The sequence below is a fragment of the Trichechus manatus genome, unplaced genomic scaffold (genome assembly GCF_000243295.1).
Source record: "Trichechus manatus latirostris isolate Lorelei unplaced genomic scaffold, TriManLat1.0 scaffold00321, whole genome shotgun sequence".
Taxonomy (NCBI): domain Eukaryota; kingdom Metazoa; phylum Chordata; class Mammalia; order Sirenia; family Trichechidae; genus Trichechus; species Trichechus manatus.
This window is the reverse complement of record NW_004444257.1, coordinates 388,704-400,507: the sequence shown is the minus strand read 5'-3', so window position 1 is coordinate 400,507 and position 11,804 is coordinate 388,704. Positions and strand designations below refer to the sequence as shown.

The 11,804-nt window shown below is 33.0% G+C and overlaps 1 protein-coding gene across 1 annotated transcript in view; it reads left to right on the top strand.

Annotated features, from left to right (window-relative positions):
• The window catches only part of TECRL (trans-2,3-enoyl-CoA reductase like), a 161,143-nt gene that overhangs the window by 125,826 nt on the left and 23,513 nt on the right, over positions 1–11,804 (top strand). The window contains exons 5-7 of the mRNA XM_004390708.3: positions 3,234–3,349; positions 8,212–8,317; positions 9,518–9,590. Of these exons, the coding sequence (XP_004390765.1) occupies positions 3,234–3,349; positions 8,212–8,317; positions 9,518–9,590 (295 nt within the window). The remainder of the gene's footprint in view (positions 1–3,233; positions 3,350–8,211; positions 8,318–9,517; positions 9,591–11,804) is intronic.

Sequence of the window (11,804 nt, the reverse complement as noted above, 5' to 3'; positions counted from 1 at the left end):
CTGGCCAGAACGGGCTCCCAACTCAAGAAAAGGAAAAGAAAACAAACAAACAATTCAAAACCAACAAACGAACAAAAGCCCTGGAATCCCACCAGCGTGGCAGCCCATACGGGGAAGCAGCTCCACACTCGAACGGAGCTCTGTAGCCCTTCCAGGAGAAGCAAAGATGGCGCACAGAGCCAGGCATTTGAGCAAAAGGAGTGGGAGATGGTGAGAGGTAAGGAAGAATTCAAAAGAAGCGGAAAAATAGCAACACCAGCAGCCAACAAATGGGACTCAGAGCGCCAGCTAGTGTGGGCTGGTGGAATCCAAGCAACCAGTGCTTCCCAGACAAGAGACTGTGTCTGCGGGAAGGAGTGGAGGCCGGGTGGGGATGAAGAATGGTGGGGGGTGGCAAAGCATATATCGAAAATTACCAGTTGTTTTGTCTCCTGCTGGAAGCTCCATGAAGCTGTTTTCTCGTACCCCGTTTGCTGGTCTCTGATAGGAGTCCAAGATGGTGGATCCGTGCTGTGTTAACTGATAGGGGACCTCTGCATGAATCTCTCCTCGCTCTCCATTCTCTGTCAGTTTTCTCACTCCATTTGGTGCTTGAATGAGTTCTTTATCTCTTCATTTTATGTTTTAGGGTTTCAGGATTGTTGTTTTCTCTGTTTGGCTTAGTTTTTCGGATCTTTGCTGTGGAGGGATGGCATGTTGCTTCTGCCTAGAGTGCCATTGTGCTGGAAGTCCTATTTTCTATCTTTTTTAAGTAGAAGAATAGCAATTCTATTTTGAGAGTGTTGTCTTATTAATATTTGTCAGTATGGCCCTGTGTGTCTTTGTTCTAAAACAATTTTCTGATTATTTTCCAAGTATAATAATAATAATAAATTATCTTTCCTCCTTTCTTCTATTTGCCCCCAAATGGATTTTTTTTTTTTTAAAGATGAATTGTCCAGAAGTTATTTCTTATTATTCTTTAGGGCTTTTAGGATATATTGTTCATACTTTGATGGTATTTTAACCTCTATGCTTCATCAGGAACAATATTTGTGATAGCATATTGGGCCTCCCAGAATATGCTCCTATAAGCTGTATGCAGACTCTTCAGATTTATTCTCAGGAGATGAAGGCAACAAGATTGTAGTTTATTTTCCTCTGACTCAAATGTGACAGCATTTTATTAACTTAATAAAGAGTGACATCTGGTCCCTGTTGCCTATTGTTTATAACGTCGTTCATTCCTTGTGTGGTTTTAGAGATCTTACTCAAATATACTCAAATTTGACTTCACTGTATCAGATGCTCTTAAAATAAATACTTCAAACATTTAGTTGTAATAAAACAGTATCGTAACCTTCATTATATTAGCATAAATGGCTAGACTCCAACATAAGGCATTCAAAAGTGGTAAACATTTTCTCCTTGTATGTGAATAATCAGTCATGCTGTAAATCATTAAGTTAATATGCTCTTTTCAATTATACTATTTTTATACTAAATGTATCAGGACTGTTCTCACCCTCTCTTGTTTGAGTCAATGAGCAGCAAAGCTTCACTTGACTCGCTAGATGATAAATATTGCTGAAAGAAAGAATTATAACTGGAAAAACCCACCTATATAAATGACTACATATAAATATCATTAGAAAATGACACCTTGTTTGGTAAAGTGGAGGGTCAGCAAAAATGAGGGAGACCCTCCATGAGATAGTTTGTCACAGTGGCTGCAAAAATAGGCACAAACATACCAGCAATTGTGAGGATGGCGCTGGTCTTGACAATGTTTCCTTCTGCTATGCATAAGGTTGTCATGAGTCGGAGATGACTGCATGACAGCTACCAACAACATATATAAATATGTGTGTATACATATATAAATAATTATATATATGCATATGTAAAATCATTCATATATGTCACATATTCTAACCATATACTTGCAGAAAATCCTCACCAGAGATAAGAACATGATTTCTAATTAATGTGCCCACTTACATATTTGAGAAAAAATACGTGCAGCTTCAAGTGTTCTTCAGAAAATAGTGCAAATGAGCCAACACAAAGCAAAGTAGTGAAGACAGGCTAATTTATCACTGTCATGTTCAGTGTTCTTTCTCTTCTCTTTGAACAGTGGAATGTCAATAATTTTCCCCCATCTGTCTGAAAAATCCAAGGAGTGGTTTTAACTTGGTGGCCTCTATGAGTCAGAATTGAATGGGTGACATATGGGTTTTTTTTTTTAGTTTTTTTTTTTTTATAGCTTCAAAGCAAAGCACAATGATGGGCAGTCACCAGATTCCGAAAGTGAGCAGAAAACTAATCACTCAATTACCCTTTTTGCAATCACATGGTCTTTATTCCAATTATCTTTCCAAATCTTTTTTTTAAAAATTTTTTGTCTCTTTATAGATCAGATATCTCTCTTTATCCACTCACATAGTTGCCTCACCCCTAGCTCCAGAATTTAGAATCCAATTCTTTAAACTACTCACCAGGATTCATTAGAATCAACATATAACATTTCTAACACAGATAACAAATTGCTTCAGTTTGAATCAGGGTCAAATCAGTTGTGTCCAAGATAACAGGGCCAGGGAAAGGAAAAAAATAAATAAAGTGAATACTGTAACTCATTCCACTCAGTGACAGGGTCAGTTTGTACATATAGAAGATGATATATGTATTGGGCTGGGGTTACACAAATACAATGTTTTGTAGTAGTTGGATGGTCAAAGGATATCTCTCTTGTATTATTTCTGAAGAAAATGACATACTAGTTTCAATGTTTATTTTATTTTAACTATTCATACGTTGTCTTTTCTCAGATCTCAGCTGACTCTTCCAAGGAAGACCTCTTGTTATTTGCCGTAGCATCTAGTCTAGTTCTTTTAAAATAATATATGTTCAATAAATATTTATTAAATTTTAATGAGTTGAAGAGTTCAGAGAAAAGTTTATAGAAATAACATCTTAATCCAAATGCATGCTTAACATAGTAGGATGCTTAACATTGTCTATTTTGTTCATTACTATATCCTCTGACCCTAGTGTAGTTGTTGCATGATTAATGTTACTCTCCAAAGCCTGACGCAAGCTAGTGGATTAGTCTCTCAAATAAAGCCAGTTCATGCAGTAGGTTAATCTGTGGACATGCTCATTGTCATAAGTAAACCATATTTCACTTAAAACTTGATAGCATCTGTAAAACTTAATTTATTGTTTAATCAAAATTATTTTCTTATTTTCAGGTATTTTTGGCTGAATACACAGGACCTCTGTTAATATACCTCCTTTTTTATTTGAGGATGCCATATATATATGATGCGAAAGAGAGTTCTAGAACATTACGCCATCCAGTGGTACAGTAAGTGATATATATGTATATATATACCAGTACCAGTTGCCTTGGAGTCGATTCTGACTCATGGCAACCCCACATATGTTAGAATAGAACTGTGCTCAATAGGGTTTTCTTGGCTGTGACCTTTTGGAAGGTCACCAGGCCTATATTTCAATGCACCTCTGGGTGGGTTTTAGCCCAGTGCTTAACAGTTTTTGCCCCCCGGGGACTCCAATGATACATATAGTATCTATGTATTAAAGTAGAGAGGAACTTGTAACCAGATGCTATGTTAATAAACTTTGTTGTAAGCCTCATTAAAATGGTTTCAATTTTAGGAAAAAGTATCCTTTAAGTAACCATAAACTGAGGATACAAAAACAGCTTGCCAATTTATAAGCAATGAACTATTAAGTATACTGCAAAGTAGAGGTAATTTAATAATGATCACAGTTTTATTTATAATATATCAATAGCAAGAGATATCTGGAAATTCAGAAATGTTAGTAAAAGAAGCTTAAAATTATAAAGTTGAGACCATGTATATACCTCAAAAAACAAAAATAGTTATCTATGAAAAATTGACAACATTGCATAGGAACAAAATAATGACCTAAAATATAACAGGGAAAAAGAAAAAAATTTTTACAAGTCACCTTTAGTAAGTCAAAATCCAAAATTTAAATTATACTAAGAGTAAGTTGAGGGAAAAAAAATTGAGTCAACTATCAAAACAGACTATATAACTATGGTAGTTAGCATATTGTGGAAATAATCTCTCTCTCTCTCCCTCCCACCATTCTCCTGCCCTCCTTGTGTCTATCTCTAAAGAAGGTATATCACATTGAAAGGAAAGAGAATATTCAGACATAGGATTCACAATTTGATTTAAAAAAAAAAAAAAAGTTCAGACCTGAACTGAATTCCATTCATTAATGAAACTTCCAAGTGGATTTAGGAAAATATAAATATTTGTCATAGGATACTAGAAGAAAGGGAACAAATTTGGCCTTTCTCCCTTTCTCCAAGCTTTCCTTTTTTTTTCTGTACCCCAGCCACACTGACCTCCTTTTTCATCCTCATACCTACCATATTCCCTTTCACACCAGGGCCTATGCACATGACATCCCTCCTTGTTGTCTCCTATTTAGACTTCAGATATGAGCTCATCTATTTCTTACTCATGGTAGCCTTTCCTTTATTTTCTAGGACAATGATTTTGCTGAAATGTTTTTTTGTTATACAACTTACTATGGTTTAATGATATGTTCACATAAACATTTGCTTTTATTTTTCCTTATTGAAGGAAATAGTGAAGGTTCTATAAATGTATGTACTTTAATCTCCAGTCTGTCTTCATTGCTTAAAACATTACCTGACTAATGGATTCTCAGTAAATAATATATTGAGTGAATAGATAGATGAACCAATTACACAAGTATTTATTTTACATGGAGTGCTATGAGAACATGAAAGACGGTAATCTGACCTGATATGGGAGTTCTGAGATGGTTTTCCTGAGAGAGTGACATTTGATATATTTTTTCCTTTTTTTAAAGAGGTAAGTCAGATTTTTAGTTGGGAATTTGAGGAATCTTTATATGAAATTTATCAGTTGTAGAAAGCAGCAGCTTGTTGGATTTTAGGAGCAGAAAGAAAGTCAATGTAGCAGAAATGCAGAGAGGAAAAGGGAGATTGGAACCCAGGGATGAAGTTCAGGTCAGTAGGAGCCAGGTTTTCTAGGGCCGTTAAGGATATTTAACTTCATTCTTTTTCTTAAATGAAGACAATTTCCAATATATTTTGGAAAGAATCTGGGAAGGAAAACTTGAAAGGAAACTGTAAAAACACTAAATTCTTTAGATCAAACACATAACATTTACCAAATACATAACACAGCATGAGGGAAAAAAACAAACAAAAAACATTTTTTAAAAAGTGGCATTCTCAAAGGAATTAACTGGCAGTTGGTTACTATTCTTAAACACAAGCACAGCATGTTTTATAACATCTTGGTAATGAATGTATTTGTGGCACATTGTTCCAAAATAGCAAACATGTTGAGTTTATACTGAATCATTCCAGAGCAGATACACACAAACTACTTTTGAAATTTAGGTTTCTAGTAGGGATTTATAATATAAGCACAAGGTTTCTCAGGAAACCCAATTTCAGGATGATGTGACATCTCAAAATTAAGAATATCAAATTTCAAATATCATATCCAGTTGGCACATACTCAAATGTTAATATCCAAGATTGATTTGGATCATATCGTAGAGTTGAAAGCAGTTGCCTGCTTAGCTGAGATAGAAGGCAGATTTCTCAGATAGAAGGTACAAGATGACTCAGCCACACTTACAAATATCTGCATACTATAACTAAGGTCGTATCTCTTTCAGAACGTCTGTCCCTATCATCCATAGTGAAAATGTGTCGCCCAGCTTGGTGTAATTCACAAGTTCTTCATTCACTCAACAAGAGTTAAGATCCAGGCTATTCAGTTCCCTCTTACAATATGGATCAAGAGTGAACTAGCACACTGCAACTAAGGCTACCCTTTCCTTAGGATTTGTAAACCCTTAATCAGGATAGAGGAATAGTCCCAGAAATGCTTTCTGCACTCAGTATTCAATAATTGTCTGTCTGCCTTGTATGCAACAGGACTTATATCTTTGGACACTGTATCCCTGTTTATGTCAGAACATGAATGCCACCATTTTAGATCAGCCCTTATCTCTTATACTCTTATCTCCATAAACTCCACAATTCTCAATTTATTGCCTTCCTTGAGTCCTCCCCAATTTTCAGAATCCTACTTTTTCCTCTACAATTCAGACTTCACTATTAGCAAAATACCTGTATCCTCAACCTGTTATATGAACATTTTCTTCATCATCTTCCTCAATAGAAAACTGGCACTACCTTTTGTACAAGGTCTCCTTGAAACTCTATAAAGTTGAAGCTATATTCTTTTTCCACAGCCCTCATATCTTAACCCTTGCTTGATAAAGGATGAACTTTTGTTATAAATGAAAACGTAAAATTTCAAAAACTTTGCTAATCAAGAAATCAGCATTAGTCAGATTTCACAAACTTAAATCAATAAGAGGGAAGCATAAAAAATCCACTTTACTATCTGTAAAATATCAAGTCATTACTGGGAATTTATTTTATTAAAATGAATTAATGATTTCTGGTATTTGTAATAGTGACTTCATGGAAAAGAAACAATCGAACAAGCGCAAAGAAAGGGAAAAAGGAATTGGATATGAGCATACATATTCTTACACATTCATTTAACCCTGAACAGAGGAAAAATTGGTGTTGAAGGAAAGTTAAACATAATTAAATAGAATGAAGATATTTTGGAATGAAAAAAACTTGGCTGTTGAGTTACCAATCATGTGCAAAGTCGCATATATCCAAACAGTAATGCCATAGATTTATATGGTATGTTAGTCTTTAAACTCTGACGGTCTACTATAAAATAAGTAAGTGAGCTAATTTAAAGGCACCATAGCTTGAACCAAAATTTCTCATTTGGGCTCCACTGTATGGTTTGGCTTAGCCTATTCTTTGTCTTTCTTTCTTTCTTTTTTTTTGCTTTTTCTGAAAATGGAGAAAGTATTTACATAATTTCTTCTAACAAAAAAGAAGAAATACTTATTTCCTCACCAAAACACACAAGACAACCTCTTCTTTCCAGGACTTTGTCTTGCTTGTCTCACTGTGTAGAAAGCTCTTCCTGAGATATTTCCATTGCTTGATCTCTTACCTTTTTCAGAATTTTGTCTATTGTTTATAGCTACATCCATATCACATGGAACATATTTCTCACATAGTAGGTGCACTTACATTTATGATGACAATCAATAATATTAAATCCCCTGAAGACATAGCCAGGTTTTATTATATGCATTTAATTGATTATTTGTTTTCCATAAGTCACTGTTACTAATACCAGAAATCATGAATTCATTTTCAATAAAATAAACTCCCAGTAGCAACTCAATGTCTGTTTTTACAAAGAGTAAATTCCATGTTAATTTTTATGCTTAACTCATTGATTTAAGTATGTAACATTTGATCCATACTGATTTTCTTGAAGAGTAAAATTTTTGAAATTTTCCATTTTTATTTGTAACAAAGTAAGTACAGATTGCAATAAAAATATATTCTTTTAAGTATAACCATGATAAGATACCTTCATAAATCACATCTGACAGTAAATTTAAAAAAATTAGTTATATAAAAAATGACAAGAAGCAATGGAAACTTAGAACAATAGCTATAACAAAAACAACAAGAAAAAAAACAGAAAAAATGTAATATGTTAGGTAGGCAAAAAACAAACACAACAATATAAAACAAAAAGCTACATTATGACTACATAGAAAATGAAATTCAAAATTTCTCAATATATAATACTTGCTAAAGGACAAGCAGACAATTCAAAAGTTATTCTAAATATTAGAAAATATCAAATGCATTCTAAGTAGGCTTTGGATATTTTTATAACACGTAAATTGTCTCCTGCATTCTTGGGGCATTTTGATAGGAACACATTTGCAATTATTATATTTATATCTACTCCTGGGACAGGTGTGAACATAACAATTTATGATTGGTGTCATAAAATATTTTCAGTGTCATTAGATGTAAATTTATAGAGATTGGTGTAAAAAGTTACTTTTCTTGTTAAAAAAATTAGAAAATTCATAGAATAAAAGTATTGAAATAAACACTTTTAAGCTACAGAAAACAATTATTTCCTGATAAATAGAATATTGTAGTACACTAAAAAGTGTATAAAGGCTCATGAGTAAGGCAAGCCATAATTTTGGAAGGGAATTTAATGTATTTATGTTTTATATTCTTTCCAGCTTGGCCTGCTTTTGCCATTGTATACACTACATTAGATATCTTTTGGAAACCTTATTTGTTCACAAAGTTTCTGGAGGACACACACCTTTGAAAAATTTGATTAAGGTGGGGAATGATATGTTTTATAATTTTAATTATTACTGAGATTGTGATTTCTGATTGTGTGATGATGATTGTGATGATGGCACAGGACCAATGGTATTTAGTTCTGTTGTTCATTGTATTGTTATGAGTCAGGAGTGACTCAACAGCACCTAACAACAACAACAACATTTATATGATTTATTCTGAGGAATTGGATAACATGATTGCGGGAGATATCAAGTATGAAATCCATAGAACCTGGAAATATCAGGGCAGGAATTGCTGCAATCTTGAGACAGAATTTTTTTTTTCCTCAGGGAAAGCTCAGTTTGAAGCCCTTTCAAATGGATGGATGAGGCCCACTCCACGTTATAGAGAACAATCACCTTTACTTAAAATCAAATGATTCCAAATGTTAACCACATCTGCTAACTACCTTAAAAGCAATACCTAGATTAGTGTCATAACTATAGCCTAGTCAAGTTGACACATAACGTTAACCATCAGGGTATCCTTACCAAAATCTTCCTGGTTTTTGGCAAATAACTGTTTTCAAAAAATTTCTATTAGACAAACATTTTATTGCTGTCATGGTAATAAAATGCTGTATTCTAAAAGTAGAAGAGATCTCAGAAATCATTTAGACCAGCTTCTCTTTTGACATAAGATATTAAAGTTTGTTATATCAGTGCAAGATCAGGGTTATACCCTAGGACTTCTTAAACTAGACCATTTTCCTTTCTAATCAATCAATGTATGTTACTACTAATAATTAAATCATTTGTTTTTTAATTTGTTTACTATTAAAAAGGATAATTAGTATATCTTATTAATTAGATCATTTATCTTTTTTCTATTACTTCATGTATGTTACTTGACACACAAAAAATTCTTGAAGAAACATATTTTTCTAAATATATATTTCTGTGACAATGTATTTCTAAAATATATCGTTATGTATGCCTGATCTCTTGAACACTCATTTATATAAGCGTGGGGCAAAAATGCATTTCCTCTGAGAGATCAAAAAAAGCATTTTTAAAATGCTATTTTGCTGAGCAAAACAGTAGCAGCCTATTCATCCAGCCTAGAAATAATTATACTATTTTGCATACAAAAATGCTGCAGTGTTGAGGAATAAATTGATATGTCATTTTGAAATGATGGTATATATATATATATAATGTATTTTTCATAACTTTTATTTTGTTTTATTTGTAGAGTTGTGCCTTTTACTGGGGATTCACTTCTTGGATTGCCTACTACATTAATCACCCACAGTATACACCACCATGTATGTAGGATATTTTTCTTTCTTAACTAAACCCATACTAAATTGTCAACATAAAAACTCTGTAATAAACTACATAGAAATAAAACAAAGAACAACAGAACATTCTTAAAGGAACTAGCAAATAATGCAAATGCCAATTTTAATTTTTTTTCCATATATTATCCCATTAAGTTTCTACGTAAACCTAAAAGAGCACATTTCACTGACATACTTCAGTTTACTTTCTCTCAGTAGAAAATCTAGCAAAAATACTGGGTCATAGTAAATCTTCAAAAAGACAGACAGTAAATGGAAATGAAAGGAATACTCCTATATAATCACATAGTAATCATTTATCAGATATTTGAAAAGTAAAAAATAAATATTTAATAATTTTTTAAAATACAATTCATTGGGTAAAATAAGAGTGACTTTTTTCTATTACATATTACTTTCTTAATATAATTTAATTTATTAAATGCCTTAGCCCTTGACTCAGAAGTGATGCAATTTGGTGGAAAGCATGCAGGACCAAACCTAACTCCTCACATCCTAATCACAGTGAGAGAGAGAAAAAAAAAAAAACAACCTATCCTAATCAGTAAATTCCTTTTTTTTTTTTTAATTAAGTATGAACTTCTCTCTCTTTTGCTTTTACTGCAGCCCATAAGACATACATAGCAGAGCCCTAGTGCTATAAGGATTAAGATTTCAAATTTAATTGGCAATGCCCTTTATGCTCTATTTCTGGTGTTTATAAAATTTTAGTTACATGGAAATGAATGGTGTAGCTAAGCTTGGTTTTAGATTTTATACATAACTGAAATTGCTTGAAATATTGATGTAGATAATTACAGGGCCTATGCTAAGATCAGCAAATGTAGTTCTGCATGTTGAGAATAATTGATTAGAATGTTCAAAATGCTAACTCTTCTAAAGTTAATGTAATCTTAACTATGAATATTAAAGGACAAAAAGTCCTGATCTCATATAACTGTGATATTTTTTATTTTATTAGAAGATTTAGTTATAAACTTTAGAACATTAACAGATAAACATCATTTGCTCTATACCATGTTTAAGACGAGAAGCCTCTGAAAAGTGCTGCATACATATTTCTGATACACAGACACGCATAATAAATGGCATTGGTATTTATCTTTCTATAACCGTAAAAGGACACAACTTTTAGTTCACAACGTAGTGTGAAGAGTAATGGAACAACTGTAAATTCTCTTACAATATATGTCATATAAGAGAAGAACTGTAAATAAGTGCAAGGGAAGTTGTGACAGCTAAAACACTACATGGCGGAAGAAGGCATTTTGTCTTTTCATGCATATTAGAGTAGGCACAAGCTAAATTTTATTAGGATTTCCTAAGATTCAAGCACTGTGCTAAGCAGTTTACATATTTTATATCATTTAACAAGAAAATTATACTACTAGCATTCCTATTGTACAGATGAAGAAAATAATTCTTAGAAAATGTAGGCAACTGTTTTAAGTTCACACAGCAAATAACTGGAAGTGTTTCTCTTTTCCAGTTTAGACACAGAAAGCAATAATTTGAGCAAGACGTTAAACAACCTACAGTCATATAGACTTATAAGTAAATTCTGGATAGACATCTTCTTGGAGCCAAAAAACTGAGCATACCCACTTGATCTTCAGTTTTGATCTAAGTGGGAGAAGGTTATATTTCTTAAATTGATAGTGATGTAGACCTAGGATAATAAACCTGCAAGGCTGGCCAATAACAGGATCCAATAGATCTCTCTCAATTTGTCATTTTCTTATGACATTGAGTGGGTTTTATTTTTTCCCTTAGAATATTACTTTTTGTTCTTGTTGTTGCTATACCAAAAGTATCATTCCCTGGGTATATTTCTTCCTAAGATTTTTAGAGATTGTCTCTCTTCTTCTGTAACTCCTTGATTAGAATGCATAGGTTAAGTAATATAGTTTTTGAAAACTGATCACATATTGAATTGTAACAATTTAATGCTGTCCCCCAAAGCAAAAATAGTACAAACTACAATTCTTTTTCGGTGAAACTAAGTAAACCTTAAAACCACAGTTTAAATGAAAAACAAAAATAAATAAAGTATTTTAAACTACACACACTCCTAAAATGGGCCTCCATTTTTTTTGCTTGTCTAAATGTCAAATGGAGCCCTGATGGCGCAGTGGTTAAGAGCTCGGCTGCTAACCAAAAGGTCAACAGTTCAAAACC